Source organism: Oncorhynchus tshawytscha, linkage group LG01 (assembly GCF_018296145.1).
Source record: "Oncorhynchus tshawytscha isolate Ot180627B linkage group LG01, Otsh_v2.0, whole genome shotgun sequence".
Classification (NCBI taxonomy): Eukaryota; Metazoa; Chordata; class Actinopteri; order Salmoniformes; family Salmonidae; genus Oncorhynchus; species Oncorhynchus tshawytscha.
Window position 1 is genome coordinate 61469393 of NC_056429.1, and position 16991 is coordinate 61486383.

The 16991-nt window shown below is 41.1% G+C and overlaps 1 protein-coding gene across 2 annotated transcripts in view; it reads left to right on the forward strand.

Moving 5' to 3' along the window:
* LOC112254505 (protocadherin-15) overlaps positions 1-16991 on the forward strand; it is a 222762-nt gene that overhangs the window by 181276 nt on the left and 24495 nt on the right. For both annotated transcript variants that reach the window (XM_024427170.2, XM_024427178.2), the window contains 7 exons: positions 1672-1799; positions 8733-8948; positions 9913-10001; positions 12299-12475; positions 15088-15306; positions 16407-16415; positions 16815-16931. In XM_024427170.2, coding sequence (XP_024282938.1) covers positions 1672-1799; positions 8733-8948; positions 9913-10001; positions 12299-12475; positions 15088-15306; positions 16407-16415; positions 16815-16931 — 955 coding nt within the window. The remainder of the gene's footprint in view (positions 1-1671; positions 1800-8732; positions 8949-9912; positions 10002-12298; positions 12476-15087; positions 15307-16406; positions 16416-16814; positions 16932-16991) is intronic.

The window sequence follows — 16991 nt, forward strand, 5'->3', positions numbered from 1 at the left end:
GGGGGTTAACACATCTCCCCCAGCCCCACCACTCCTTTCCTTAAATGAAAATGCACTCTACACACACTCAAGAGAGCTTTCTGCCATGGTTTCCTTTATGTAAATGTGTGTGTGTGTGCTGCATTTCTCTCTGTGTGGTTGTATTGCTCTATGCTTGCAATCATTTGTTTGTGAGGGTTTGCCTTTACTGAAAAGTTACCAATTTCCCAGAAGACCACAACAGATGAGAAAAAGGTGAGAAAGAGAGAGCAAAAAAGAAAAGGGTAGAAACTGTGCAGTGTGCAGACCTCGCTCCTTTCCCTCCTGGCTTTCCCTTTGACTCTCACACGGTGGTGTTTGTTCCTGTGTTTTGATATACTGTGTTTTTGTTTGTCCTATTCCCCCTGCTCATTCTTAGCGCTATGCCACATGACTATACAATGTTGTGCACTAATGGAAGACACATTTTCTTTGACAGTGCATATTTTTTCCTAAGTGTAGGGTTGTGCTAGGTTTGTTCATACTGTATTTGTACTGTATATGAATAACTGTGACAAATAGATATGGAGCAGTGGAGGCTCCTCAGAGAAGGAAAGGGAGGACTATCCTCCTCAATGAGTTTCATAAAAAAAATATAGTAAAACATTTAAAGTTACCCTTTTGAGGTAAAACTATACTAAATATATTAATTATCACCAAATAATTTATTAAAATATACTGTTTTGCAATGAAGGTCTACAGTAGCCTCAACAGCACTCTGTAGGGTAGTACCATGATTTCAATACAAAACCTAGGAGACTCATGGTTCTCACCCCATTCCATAGACTCACTAGACCCATTCCATAGAAAGTTTTTTTTGCTTGGTCACAAAGGGAAAAAGTGAGAGGAGGAGAGCACATAGATGCGAAAAGGAATACAACATGGCTGCTATGAATGTGAACTGTGTTTACGCGTGACCAGGGGTGTATTCATTCCACCAATTCTTTTGAAAAAACATTTCTTAAACAAAAGCAAATGGAAAGAAACGGGGATAAACATACCTCAATTTTACCAATAGAAACTCTCATTTGCAACTTTTGGACTAATGATTACACCCTTGATCAGCTAGATGCAGGCAAGAGTGTTCAAGGCTGTATTGAATGTGTCGCTGTCTGTCCATGTGTCACTGTCTCCTCAACATTTTCTCTTGACCTGTGTGTACCTACATTGTAATTCATAGGCTAGGTTGTAGCAATCTCATGAGCATCATGTCGTAGCCTAAACCTATCAATGTTACTTTCAACTGGGTGAATGTAACATGAATGACAGCCGTCCAATATGTTGTAATAGAAATAAGGCCATGCTCATGAAAAAATAATTGTCTTCCCTCGCCTTAAATGGCACTGACTGCCACTAGTATGGAGTGTGTTCACCCGTACAACAAGCTCTTTTCCTTGAGGACAACCAGGCATATGAATGGAAATAGCAAAAGGAGCACATATTTTATTATTTATTATAAACTGGAACCTGTGTGTTGGACTTTAATTTTGCAATAAAACTCCCCTTCCCAACCAACACTTATTCTTCTAAACTATGGTATGTACTGTAAAGGATTGAAAATAAAAGTTGTGTGCACTTGCTGCCCTGTTTGTCTGGATAAAACAACATGCTTAATGACAAAAATGTGACTGTGTCTCTCCTCTAACTCTGCAGCCAACTCAGCCAAGGTATATATCGAGGTGCATGATGAGAACGACCACCCGCCTGTCTTCACCAGAAAGTTCTACATCGGTGGTGTGGCTGAAGACGCCAACACCTTCTCCTCTGTGCTGAAGATAAAAGTGAGAAAAGCCTTCTGCCCCCCCCCGCCCCCCACATGCACATACATACACATAAACATACACATGTTGAGAAAGCCGGTCAAATATATTGATTTGAGAGCTTGTGTCACGCACGCACAGTACTAATTCCATCCCCATCCTCCCTGCCGGTTCCGTTCTGTTTGGTCATGGGTGCACAATTGATCCGATCAAGTCTATGAGCCAACAAGGTGAAAAGTCTGTCAATGTACCCTTGAGCAAGACACTTAACCCTCATTTTCTCCAGGGGCACCATACTTATATGGCTCACCCCATAAAAAAATTATTGTCACGTATATGGTGTATGTGACAATAAAACATCTATATACTGTATATATATATATATACTACCGTAAGTTTGGGGTCACTTAGATTTTTCCTTGTTTTCCATGAAAACATACATTAAGTGAGTTTCAAAATCAATAAGAAATATAGTCAAGACTTTTACAAGGTTATAAGTATGATTTTTAATTGAAATAATAATTGTGTCCTTCAAACTTTGCTTTAGTCAAAGAATCCACCATTTGCAGCAATTACAGCCTTGCAGACCTTTGGCATTCTAGTTGTCAATTTGTTGAGGTAATCTGAAGAGATTTCACCCCATGCTTCCTGAAGCACCTCTTACAAGTTGGATTGGCTTGATGGGAAGCTCTTACGTACCATACGGTCAAGCTGCTCCCACAACAGCTCAATAGGGTTGAGATCCGGTCACTGTGCTGGCCAATCCATTATAGACAGAATACCAGCTGACTGCTTCTTCCCTAAATAGTTCTTGCCTTGTTTGGAGCTGTGCTTTGGGTCATTGTCCTGTTGTAGGAGGAAATTGGCTCCAATTAAGTGAAATTGGCTCCCTTTTACCCTGTACAAATCTCCCACTTTGCCACCACCAAAGCACACCCAGACCATCACATTGCCTCCACCATGCTTGACAGAGGGCATCAAGCACTCCTCCAGCATCTTTTCATTTTTTCTGCATCTCATGTTCAAATCAAAAATCGCATTTATTGTCACACACACATGGTTAGTATATGTTAATGCGAGTGTAGCGAAATGCTTGTGCTTCTAGATCCGACAATGCAGTAATGACCAACGAGTAATCTAACCTAACACTTCCACAACTACTACCTTAAACACACAAGTGTAAAGGGATAAAGAATATGTACATAAAGATATATGAAAGAGTGATGGTACAGAACAGCATAGGCAAGATGCAGTAGATGGTATCGAGTACAGTATATACATATGAGATGAGTAATGTAGGGTATGTAAACATTATATTAAGTGGCATTGTTTAAAGTGGCTAGTGATACATTTTTTACATCAATTTCCATTATTAAAGTGGCTGGAGTTGAGTCAGTATGTTGGCAGCAGCAACTCAATGTTAGTGGTGGCTGTTTAACAGTCTGATGGCCTTGAGATAGAAGCTGTTTTTCAGTCTCTCGGTCCCTGCTTTAATGCACCTGTACCTAACGTGCTTTCTGGATGATAGCGGGGTGAACAGGCAGTGGCTCGGGTGGTTGTTGTCCTCGATGATCTTTATGGCCTTCCTGTGACATCGGGTGGTGTAGGTGTCATGGAGGGCAGGTAGTTTACCCCCGGTGATGCATTGTACAGACCTCACTACTCTCTGGAGAGCCTTACGGTTGTGGGTGGAGCAATTGCCGTACCAGGCGGTGATACAGCCCGACATGATGCTCTCGATTGTGCATCTGTAAAAGTTTGTGAGTGCTTTTGGTGACAAGCTGAATTTCTTCAGCCTCCTGAGGTTGAAGACTGCTGCACCTTCTTCACAACTCTGTCTGTGTGGGTGGCCCAATTCAGTTTGTCCATGATGTGTACCCCGAGGAACTTAAAACTTACTACCCACTCCGCTACTGTCCCGTCGTTGTGGATAGGGGGGTGCTCCCTCTGCTGTTTCCTGAAGTCCACGATCATCTCCTTTGTTTTGTTGATGTTGAGTGTGAGGTTATTTTCCTCACACCACACTCAGAGGGCCCTCACCTCCTCCCTGTAGGCTGTCTCGTCATTGTTGGTAATCAAGCCTACCACTGTAGTGTCATCCGCAAACTTGATGATTGAGTTGGAGGCGTGCATGGCCACGCAGTGGTGGGTGAACAGGGAGTACAGGAGAGGGCTCAGAACGCACCCTTGTGGGGCCCCAGTGTTGAGGATCAGCGGGGTGAAGATGTTGTTACCTACCCTCACCACCTGGGGGCGGCCCGTCAGGAAGTCCAGTACCCAGTTGCACAGGGTGGGGTCGAGACCCGTGGTCTGGAGCTTGATGACGAGTTTGGAGCATTCTCACATAGGTATTCCTCTTGTCCAGATGGGTTAGGGCAGTGTGCAGTGTGGTTGCGATTGCGTCGTCTGTGGACCTATTGGGGCGGTAAGCAAATTGGAGTGGGTCTAGGGTGTCAGGTAGGGTGGAGGTGATATGGTCTCTCAAAGCACTTCGTGATGACGGAAGTGAGTGCTACAGGGCGTTAGTCATTTAGCTCAGTTACCTTAGTTTTCTTGGGAACAGGAACAATGGTGGCTCTCTTGAAGAATGTGGGGCCAGCAGACTGGGATAAGGATTGATTGAATATGTCCGTAAACACACCAGCCAGCTGGTCTGCGCATGCTCTGAGGACGCAGCTGGGGATGCCGTCTGGGCCTGCAGCCTTGCGAGGGTTAACACTTTTAAATATTTGACTCATGTCGGCTGCAGTGAAGGAGAGTCTGCAGGTTTCACCGAATCAGCGTATTTGTCAATGTTGTTGTTGGACGCAATGCGGAACATATCCCGATCCACGTGATCGAAGCAGCCTTGAAGCGTGGAATCAGATTGGTCGGACCAGCTTTGAACAGACCTGAGCGACCTGTTTAATTTCTGTCTGTAGGCTGGAAGCATCAAAATGGAGTCGTGGTCAGCTTTTCCGAAAGGAGGGCAGGGGAGGTCCTTATATGCGTCGCTGAAGTTAGAATAACAATGATCCAGGGTATTACCAGCCCTGGTTTCACAATCAATATGCTGATAGAATTTAGTGATTCTTGTTATCAGATTAGCCTTGTTAAAATCCACAGTTACAATGAATGCAGCCTCAGGATATGTGGTTTCCAGTTCGCATAGAGTCAAATAAAGAATGTTCTCATTTGTGATCCGAACACCTCAAACTTAGATTTGTCTGTCCACAACAGTTTTTTCCAAAATTTCTCTGTCCAGTGTCTGTGTTCTTTTTCCCATCTTAATCTTTTCTTTTTATTGGCCAGTCTGAGCAATGGCTTTTTCTTTGCAACTCTGCCTAGAAGGCCAGCATCCCGGAGTCGCCTCTTCACTGTTGACGTTGAGACTAGTGTTTTTTGCGGGTACTATTTAATGAAGCTGCCAGTTGGGGACTTGTGAGGAGTCTGTTTCTCAAACTAGACACTCTAATGTACTTGTCCTCTTGCTCAGTTGTGCACCAGGACCTCCCACTCCTCGTTCTATTCTGGTTAGAGCCAGTTTGCATTGTTCTGTAAAGGGAGAAGTACACAGCGTTGTACTAGATCTTCAGTTTCTTGGCAATGTCTTGCATGGAATAGCCTTCATTTCTCAGAACAAGAATAGACTGATGAGTTTCATAAGAAAGTCCATTGTTTCTAGCCATTTTGAGCCTGTCATCGAACCCACAAATGCTAAGGCTCCAGATGCTCAACTAGTCTAAAGAAGGCCAGTTTTATTGCATCTTTAATCAGTACAACAGTTTGCAGCTGTGCTAACATAATTGCAAAGGGTTTTCTAATGATCAATTAGCCTTTTTAAAATGAGAAACTTGGATTAGCTAATGCAACGTGCCACTGGAACACAGGAGTGATGGTTGCTGATAACGGGCCTCTGTACACCTATGTAGATATTCAATTAAAAATCAGACTTTTCCAACTACAATAGCCATTTACAACATTAACAATGTCTACACTGTATTTCTGATCAAGTGACCCCAAACTTTTGAACGGAAGTGTGTGTATATATATATATATATATATATATATATATATGTATATATATATATATAAATAAATATATTATTTTTTACAGTTTCATATCATCATCGTCTCCTTCCCTCTCTCCATTCCTTTATTCACTGTTGGAATCTAATATAATGATGAATTGACATATAATCCCAGTTCACCCATTAAACGGTGGCCAAAAATCTGTCAGGTTGACGTTTATTGTCATGAATCTTACCCTGGACACAGAATTGAGCGATTTACGCTCTATGGGCCAGCTGCAAAGTCAAAATTGGCTATATTTATGAAAACAAAACAAAACAAAAATGTGCTTTTTGGTCTGAATTTAAGGTTAAGGTTAGGTTTAAAATCTGATTGTATGACTTTGTGGCTATGCCAGCTAGTGACCACTCTGCAGAGTTGCCTCCAGAACAAGTTTAATGAGAAAAACACTAACTTGCCATCAAGAAGGTTACCAAATTCATAATTTAGCTCCATCAACATGAATAAGTAAGGTATACTCTTCTACCACATATAAAATATAATTTGGATATGTGTAAACATTTACTGTAGGCCTATTTCAATATTGAGGCAATATTAGGCCCAACATATATGTTGTAATATTACATTTACAGCAATACAATATGCCTCATGGAATCTGTGGCATTATGTTGTATGAGAAAACTGCACATTTTAAAGTGGCCTTTTATTGTCCCCAGCACAAGGTGCACCTGTATAATGATCATGCTGTTTAGTCAGCTTCTTAAAATTCCACACCTTTCAAGTGGATGCATTATCTTGGAAAATGAGAAATGCTCACTAGCATGGATGTATACCAAATTGTTTACAACATTTGAGATACAAAAGCTTTTTTTTGGTGGGGGGGTCTTTTATTACCAACACTTTACATGTTGCGTTTATGTTTTTGTTCAGTGTAGAATTTGATATTAGTCCTGTTTTGATGCGTAGCTTGTTTGATGGTTTAACAGAGGGCATTGCGGGATTTCTTATAAGACCGCATGAGGGTCACGGTCCTTGAAAGCGGCAGTTCAAGCCTTTAACCTCTCTTGGGTAGGGGGCAGTATTTTACAAATACAAATTCAATGGTGAAACCATTGAGGACAGGGAAGAGTGAACACCTGCTATCTACTCCCCAGCATAACAACTATGAATTGTTCTCTTTGAATAAATATATTTTTCACCCCCTGATTAGCTTTGGGGTCTGTGTTATTGAAGAAAAACATCAACTGCTAACAAGGGTTAGGGTAAGGATTACATTTAGGGTTAGGATAAGGGTTAAGATTAAGGTTAAAATCATGATAAATTAAAGAGATGGAAATAGCATGTGGCATCCCTTTTGGCTGCAGACAGAGATCTGCATATAATGACTATACGCTCATGTCTCCGCCCTAACGATGGGGTTTGTTGTCCAAAATGTGGGAAGGCAGGCGACACGCTTAGGTCCAAAATAATTCCAAAGAAACGGATTGTGACTATTTTGGACAGATGTTGGCGAGAGTGAAACCTCTTGCTTCACCTCTTTCTCTCTGCTGCAGAGGAGAATGTGAGAGGTGAAAGGTCTTCTGGCTCGAAGTAAGCATACGCCGATTAAAACACCTGGTTTTCTGAGCAATCTTTTGAATTATTAGGCCATTTAAACAACTTAATCGGCGTTATGCTCATGTGCTAGCACCAGACGAGCAAGCATCCCTCTTTAGCGTGAGTGAATTAAATTCGGAACAATTGAACATATGTGTCATAGAAGTCATTTTCCCATACAAACTTTATATGTCCAAACTCAGAATCAAATACGCTTCCCAAAAATGACATGGTTGCTGTGGTAAAACATTTATTTTGATTGGTGATTTTCAGGTAGGCTGATTTCAGATGTGATCATGTCAACAAGATTATAAGGGAAATCGTTATTCTTGCGAAGCGTGTAAATGTTTTAATCAAGCTATCATATTAATCTGACTATCCACAATAATCGCTTTATTGTAAAACATGTAACCACACTCTAAGATTGGGCAGCCCTGTCATTAAAATGCTATCTTTCCATCCATCCTCCCTCGATTCTCCCTCATTCAATCCCTCCATCCTCCCATGCCCAGGAACAGTAGCTAATGGGGATCCATAATAAATACAAATGCAAATTTAAGAAATAAATACAAATACAAAAAAAGGCATTGCACCTATTAATCAATGTCATTGCAAACAGACACTCTGAGAATTGGTGCCAGTGGCAGGGAGTCCAGAGTCTATGGCCGTGTCCGAAATCTGTCTTGCCTACTACTTAAAAGCTACATACTGTGTACTAATCGTGAAAACGTATGCAGTAAGTAACACATATGACCATACTAGGCTCATCCATACTGAGAAAGGGCCATCTTGAGGAATCACGCTTGTTCATCGCCATTCGTTCATTTTGGTAGAACATGTACCTTATTCTGATTATCAGCTGTTGTTAAACAAAAGTGAGTCTCGAGAGACAATTCTCCTACTGAAAAGTAGGAGAATTCTTCTTGATGAATGAGTAAGAGAGCTCAAGTTCCCCCTCTCCTGGCCAAATTAGATCAATACACTCTCGTCCTTCAGGGAACAATGACAATAGTACATTTTGGTCAATGAGCAAAAGTTCTTATCCAGAGCGACATGCTTAGATGATGGTAATTTGAATTTGTAAGTTGCCTCAATACTATTCTATGCCCGCGACAAGGAAAGCATTCTGTCCCAAAATTTGCAACCACAACTGAAGCACACTCATCATTACTGCCATTTTTAAAGTGATAATTCACCCAAATTACAAAATTGCATTCCAGTTTCCTTACCCTGTAAGCAGTGTACCGTGTGTGTGTGTTTGTGTGTATATGTTGTTGTGGTTGTGGGTTTTCTTGTGTGTGTTTGTGTGTGTTTGTGTGTGTGGTTGTGGGTTTTTGTTTTACTTAGGCCACTGATGCAGATACAGGAAACTACAGTGCCAATGCGTACCGGCTGATCATCCCGCCCACGGCAGACGGTCGAGACAGCTTTGTGATCGAGCAGTACACGGGTATCATCAAGACGGCCATCATGTACCGCAACATGCGCAGGTCCTACTTCAAGTTTGAGGTCATTGCCACCGACAACTACGGCGAGGGTCTGAGCAGCAGCGCCGATGTGGTGGTGAGTGTCTACTGTCCTCAAACAACCCATATCCCTCCATGGTCCATGTCTCTCTCACACACACACATATGTAAACCTTCATTTCCTCAAGTGTTTCTCATTGGGCAAGTGAAATGAGACTGCAAAGTCTGGCAGTTTGTAGTTTGTCATCTGTTAACTGTGATCTTAACAGATGCCAAGCCCCACACCCCACACCCAAACAACCTGATGGGTTTATTAGTGTCAGACAGTTTTCCTCTGAGCTGATGTATTCATTAGGAAGCTACATGATGATGAAACATGATTTATTTTCTGTCTAGACTGTGTCTAGCTATCAATATATTACATTATGAAGAGCAGTAACAGCACACAAGATGCGTAATGTGTACGCCAGTGAACCCCTCTGCTTCCCGCTGATGATGCAGTTCAACTATGCATGGAAAGCGTTTTCTGCTCATTGTAATTGGTGTGTTGGTGTGTGCATGTGTGTGTGTGTGTCTTTTTACTTAGACAATATATTTCCATTTGCTTCCAGTTATTGGAGCCAGTGTTGCTCCTAATGTGTAGGGCAAACAAGTCTGTAATGACACAGAAGGAGTGTTTGGGACGAGTGACCGCGACATGTGCTTAATTATTAACCATGTTGACCATTTTCAAGAGAAAATGTAATTTCATGGAGGCCGTGTGTGAGATTTGGCCTCAGAGCCAGTGCACTTACTGCGCCGGCAAATATTAGGTGCCATTAGATTTGCCACATGGCACCAATACAAGCAGGCAATTAAATGTCTTGTTTTGGCCACCAGCAGCATGTCAAGCATGAATGTACAACATTTACATATCCTCTCTCTCTCACAAACACTTTTTCTTTCTCTCACTGCTGCTCTCTCTCTTTCTCTTTCTTTCTCTTTCACCCTCTTTCTCTTTCTCCCTCTTTCTCCCTCTTTCTCCCTCTCTCTCTCTCTCTTTCTCACTATTTCTCTCTCAGGTGTCTGTGGTCAACCAACTGGATATGCAGGTGGTGGTGTCCAATGTCCCGCCCACCGTTGTGGAGGAGAATAAAGAGCAGCTTATTGCGTAATGCACCAGTCAATCACTTTCTTTCAGCGTTATTGTCACATTGAACATGCTTGGTTAAATTGAAAACGTATTAGGGTCCTAAAGGCCCCTGAACACTCAACAGGAACAGGAGAGTGGAGTAAGAGGAATAGCATAGTGGGATTGCATACACCCCCCCCATGAATAAAGGGCCTTGGTTCAAGGTGTCACGATGCAACTTGCAAACTCTGCTAGTGAAATTGTTTGTGTTGGATGAGAGGGTAGAGTCTCCAACTGTGTTTCGAGACTTTATGGAACAGACAAAAATGTCCTAGCACTTCAGAAGTTCTAGCATTTTGTAATAATCCCTGCGTTGCACAATTTACAGTAGGTCATCAATAGGCTTCACTGTATGTTTATTTTCTGTCTCCCTTAACCAATGATTGGGCAATTAAAACCACTGATTGTCCAGATAGACAGTCAAATACATTTTTTTTCAATCAGTTAATGGCTGAAAAACAGTACAGTTTCTAGACATAAAATAAAATAAGAAGGTATTCATTATTTTCAAATCTCACTTTAAATGACACTACCCCTCTAAAATTGCTGCTCTATGCTTTGAAACCTACATCATGTGTTTAGTTAATCATTCTGATAACATCTGAGAGGCCTCCCATTTTCCTTGGTCCTAGTTGGGGACCACAACAATTACCTGGGTACTCTACTCATCAGGCTTGGCAATCAGGTTGGAGAAAGCAAACATTTAGAGGCTGTAATTTAAAGTGCCAATTTCACTCAGCCTGGAATTGATTATGGGAGACCTGTTTTGCCAAAAGCAAAAAAATTGTGAAATTGTGAAAAAAGTGAAATTCTTAAAACCATGGCCTCAAACAGATATGGTCACACACAAGTAAGTTGTTAAAAGATGTTTCAGCATTATAAAGTCAATGTCATAATTTGTGGGTGGCAACACATGAAGTTGAAGTGAACCAGGGCAACCACTACTAACGTTTGATCAGCACATTGTAACACACAGCATGACAGAAGTTTATGAATGATTCAGAAAGCCTCCACGTCATGTTAAAGATGGATGCAGAAATATGAAGGTAGTTATATCTAATGTTTAAGCGATACCTGCACTGTTAAACCTTTCCTGTTGCCAGCTTAATACAGTGATTTTGCTTTACAGCAGAGATACTGTAATACATTTTACAGTACTATTTTACTTACTGTAAAACATATTACAGTATCCCTCCTGTAAATTAACAGCAGGGATGATGTAATGATACAACACTAATTTTTATCTGAGTTATTTTCTTTCTACGTCGCACTGGAAGATATTTAGAGCAGACTGAAATGGCTTGTTTCATCTTGAGCAACAGTGCCAGTCAAAAGTCAGTGATTTATTTAGAATTCAAGGCACACTTAAACAGCATGGCTACCACATCATTCTGCAGTGATAAGCCATCCCATCTGGTTTGCGCTTTGTGGGACTATCACTTGTTTTTCAACAGGACAATGACCCAACACACCTCCAGGCTGTGTAAGGGCTATTTGACCAAGAAGGAGAGTGATGGTGCTGCATCAGATGACATGGCCTCCACAATCACCTGACATCAACACAATTGAGATGGTTTGGGATGAGTTGGACAGCATATGTGGGAAAGCAAAGCTGTAATCAAGGCAAAGGGTGTCTACTTAAAAGAATCCCAAATATAAAATATTTTTAGATGTGTTTGACACTTTTTTTGGTTACTACATTATTCCATATGTGTTATTTCATAGTTTTGATGTCTTCATTACTATTCTACAATGTAGAAAATAGTAAAAAGAAACAAAAGCCCTTGAATGAGTAGGTGTGCCCAAACTTTTGACTGGTACTGTAGCTAAGAAAACATGCCGTAATTCAATGTTGGGCAGCAATAAAGATACTTATAAAGTCAAGGTACCTAACCAGCAGCTTCTGAAAATATTATTCCACATCACAGCAGCCTCAAGAAGGTATTTATTAAAATAGTCTGAGCTTCATGTGTCTCACCTGACAGCAAGAGGTAGGCGCCTGAAACGGATCATTTGAATCTACAGTAAGCATAAGCTATTACTTTAAATAAATACTTTTTACAGGAGGCTTCCAATTCCAGGTATTAACAGTATTTTCAGCATTTTACCCATAGTGCTGTGCAATCTACAGCATCGATGCTGTAAAACAGATTTGCTGTATTTTCCTGTGCATTCTACAGTGTTTTACCATTGACATTTACAGAAAGTCTTGGTGCTGTACTATACTGTATTTTAAATATCAACAGACCACATTGGTTTTGTCTCCCAAACATCAGTATTATGGAGCGATACGTCCAAGACCAGATCCCAGGGGCCAAGGTGGTGGTGGAGTCCATCGGGCCGCAGCTGTTCGGAGACGGCTTTGACCAGAAGGACTACACCAAGTCAGACCTGATGGTGTATGCCATTGACCCACTGACCAACAGGGCCATATCACGCCAAGAGCTATTTAAGTGAGGGAGCCAACACAATTAAATGAAAAGCTCTTTACCTTTGTCTCTCTCTCCTCTTCTCTCTTTTTCTCTTGCTACATACATTCTTTGTCTTAGCCTCCCTTCTACCCTACGAATTAGTCAGAAAACGCATTTTGTCCCTTATTTCTTTCTCTCTATCACTCTCGACACATCCCCAGGCCCTTTCCTCCTATCCAAAGGCCCCTGTCCCACAGCAGGGTGTGTTAATTCAGTCACTCACCAGAATGGTGGGGAGGGTGGAGAGAGGAAATGTTTATGTGAAAGAGAAAGGAAGAGAAAAGGGAGGTACTATTCCATCAATCCATCAGTGGCCGTTACTAAGCCTCCCAGAGGCTCCAACATTCTGGAGAAATGCCATCTTAGCATTTGTCCCCCTGTATGAAGAGAGAGAGTGAGACACTCCTCAGGGCCCATGGTTGCCCTCTTACAAAGCAGGTGAAATGCTTTTTTACACTGTAAAGGCGCATCTGAAAAGTGCTTTTGCAACACTTTTTCACAGCAGAACCATGTTGCTCCCATTTATCTCATACAGGGTTAGGCCCTACTTCCCCTCCAAGATAAGAAGGAGAGCATGTAGAGTGGGGTGGCGAAAAATAATTCTACTTTTTAATTCACATTACATCCTTGCCTTATCTTTTGTTGTGGCTGGCAACGTGACATTCTTGATCCACAATTCAAATGTATTGTAAATGTCACAGTAGCCACTAGCCAGTAAGCACATAAATATTTTTTCAAAAACATATTACGCTATTGATTAATGCAACCAAATTATATTACACTATTGAATAATGCAACCAAACCATTTTACACTTTTGAACAATGCAACAATTCACAAGCATGTACATGCAAACAATTAAAGGCTTTATTTTCTCGTCTGAAGTTTACAGTCATTACATTTTAGCTTCAAGTTAAAAGCACAGAGTTGCTATAACAGCATGTCTTCATCAAGTAACGTTAGCCTATCAAAAAGAACGATTAACCCAAATATAGAAGTACAGTAGGCCTAGCATACAACAAATCAGGCTTCACTTCTATCAGTATCATGAAAATCATTACATGTGGTAAAAGCAAATTGTGACTGAAAACGTGGGTATAATTGAATTCACATAAAATGCCTCATGATTTGTAATTGTGGACAATTACTCTGTACTTCAATCTAATCAACTATAACCTACTGATAACAACCACGTCTGCAGGTATCCTAGAGAAGCCTATGCGCTCTGATCTGGGACTGGCCAGGGGAAATGCAATGTCATGTTTTTATAGCCTAAGCTGTGTATTTCTACCCTAAAATAAACCCATTTATTTGAGTTCTGTGTAAATTTGAATGTGATAATATTCACACTTCTGGTGTCTAGGCCTTTTTAATCCAAAATTATTGAATGTAATTAATCCATCAACACAATAGTGATGACATGATAAGTAATCTCAAATCAAATCCATTTTTTTGGGTCACATACACATATTTTGCAGATGTTATTGTGGGTGTAGCGAAATGCTTCTGTTCCTAGCTCCAACAGTGCAGTAGTGTCAAAAAATGATTCACAACAATACACACAAATCTAAAAGTAAAAGAATGGAATTAAGAAATATATAAATATTAGTTTGAGCAATGTCGGAGAGGCATTGACTAAAATACAGTAGAATAGAATACAGTATATACATATGAGATGAGTAAAGCAGTATGTAAACATTATTTAAACATTATTAAAGTGACTAGTGTTCCATCATTAAAGAGGCCAGTGATTTCAAGTCTATGTATATAGGGCAGCAGCCTTTAAGGTGCAGGGTTGCGTAACCAGGTGGAAGCCGGCTAGGGATGGCTATTTAACAGTCTGATGACCTCTATGGGATCGGAATATGGGGCTTTGGTGACAAAACGGATGGCACTGTTATAGACTGCATCCAGTTTGCTGAGTAGAGTTTGGGAGGATTTTTTGTAAATGACATCGCCGAAGTCAAGGATCGGTAAGATAGTCAGTTTTACGAGGGTATGTTTGGCAGCGTGAAGCCAATTCTAGATTTAATTTTGGATTGGAGATGTGAGTCTGGAAGGAGAGTTTACAGTCTAGCTAGACACCTAGGTATTTGTAGTTGTCCACATATTCTAAGTCAGACCCGTCCAGAGTAGTGATGCTAGTCGGGCGGGCGGGTGCGGGTAGCAATCGGTTGAAGAGCATGCATTTAGTTTTACTAGTGTTTAAGAGCAGTTGGAGGCCACGGAAGGAATGTTGTACAAAAAAACACACGTTTTTTCTTTGTATTATCTTTTACCAGCTCTAATGTGTTATATTCTCCTACATTATTTTCACATTTCCACAAACTTCAAAGTGTTTCCTTTCAAATGGTATCAAGAATATGCATATGCTTGCTTAAGGTCCTGAGCTACAGGCAGTTTGATTTGGGTATCATGTTGACTTTCATGTTTAATCTTGCATTCTAAACTCCTGTGTTTAAGATGAGAACACTTATTGGAAAATCTAAATGCCTAATGTTTACGTTTTAAACACTGACATTTAGGTTATAAACGTGTCACAAGTTTCATGGTTTTACAGTGTTGTGTGACTGACTGACTGTGTTTCATCCGACAGGTCTCTGGACGAGAAGCTGGTGGACATCAACAAGGAGTTCCAGCCCTACCTGGGTCAGAGAGGACACATCTTGGAGATCCGCACTCCCAACATCATGGCCAGAGTGAAAAAGCCTGCCCAGGCCGTGGGCTACACAGAGGGGGCGCTGCTTGCCCTCGCCATCATCATCATCCTCTGCTGCATCCCTGCCATCGTCATCATCATGGTTACCTACAAACAGTGAGTGAACAACCGCTGTTGTCGTAGCTACACGCAACATGTGTGTGTATGGTAATGGTTGCCTTTCAAAGATAGCACTGTAGTTTGGCGAGACTAAGGAAATGTGCATGGTGCCAGTTATTCAGCTGAGCACAGCTCTCCCTGTCTCTCTCTAACTAATTAGTGATGCTGAAAGCATACAACATCAATCTAATGTCTCGAATCTAATGTTCCTGTTCACACACTTTGAAAACCGATTAATTTACAATAGTTTGCGGCAAATTTCCACGGCCAATTGTGACCGTCACAGTGCGTCTTCACTCCTCCATTACCCCATCACAACCACCATCGCACACATACAGATACACACACACAGATACACACACACAGCCACACCTCTATGTTGTTCTATGTGCTGTATGAATCCACTGGGTGTGTTACATAAACACTTATGTCTGGGTAATGTTTATACTTAGCAGATGGGTCAGAGTGGTTACCCTGAGCTGAACAAACACATACACACACTCACATTGCAGAAATAGATATGATGTTCTAGTTTGTGCAATGTTATGTGTGGGAGAATATTCTGATGCAAACATTGTCATTTCACTCCTCTGGGGTAATTGCATTTTGGTGTGAATAAATCATGCTGATAACAAAAGAAAAATGAAAAAGCTTCTTGAGTTCCTGCAGACATACTGTAGCTTGGAGAGCCTGATGCATTGCATAATATTGTGAGCTAAGAAATAGAGCAGAATTTGTTACCAAGGACTCTTATTATTATATGCATTTGTGAAATAAGCTGAGCTCTTTGATAGGGTGTTTTATTCAAAGCCTGTCTATTATGTGAATAACTTTATAGGAATCTCATGAATAATGCACATTGTTTCACCTAAAGCGATGTGTTTCTCAAAAGGAACATTAACAACCACCAAACATTAACATTTTATGGAGTTGCAGGAGCATTGAGGCGTCTCACAATTCCCAATTTAATTGATGTTTCTCATTGTGTTGTATTAACAAAATAGGAATTAACTAATTGTATGATTGAGGGTCTGATGTGTTTGCCTTTTCCCTCTGCTCCCCTTGTATCCCGCACTGTCTGGTAAACCACCCACCAGATTCAAAGAGTAAGTAACAGTCCATGTGATATGAGTGATCTCTCTTTTATGCTGTTGAGCGTGCACGCTACATGGTCCTCATTACTAAATAGTCCTTTAAAGATTGACCAAGGAGTCAGAATAACAGTATTACAATTAAGAGAAAAGTGCAAACATTCAAGTTCAAGTCATCCACCTCAAATGGGTTTAAATCCCCAGTAATTGGGAAAGACAATGACTTGCCTTTTTTTTAATCAAGTTTTATCAATTTTTGTCTCAGTCAGTTAAAATTAGCCACATACTGTGCTAAACTTCAATCACTTCAGTCACCAAAGACATGTAGCCTTCATGGGGAACAAGTGATGAAATGTTATAGAAACAAAAGGCAGTGGATGGAATCAAACTGATTACACTTTACTTGAACTTCAGGAGACAGGCGGAATGTGCCAAAACTGCCAGGATTCAGCAGGCTCCACCAGCGGGAAAGTCTGCCGCTCCACGTGCCTCGACAGCCAATTTCTACGAGGAACTGGGGGACAGCAGCATGTAAGTCACCTTTGAACGCTTCCTCCTAACCCCCCCCCCCATTTCTGGTTTCAGGTACCT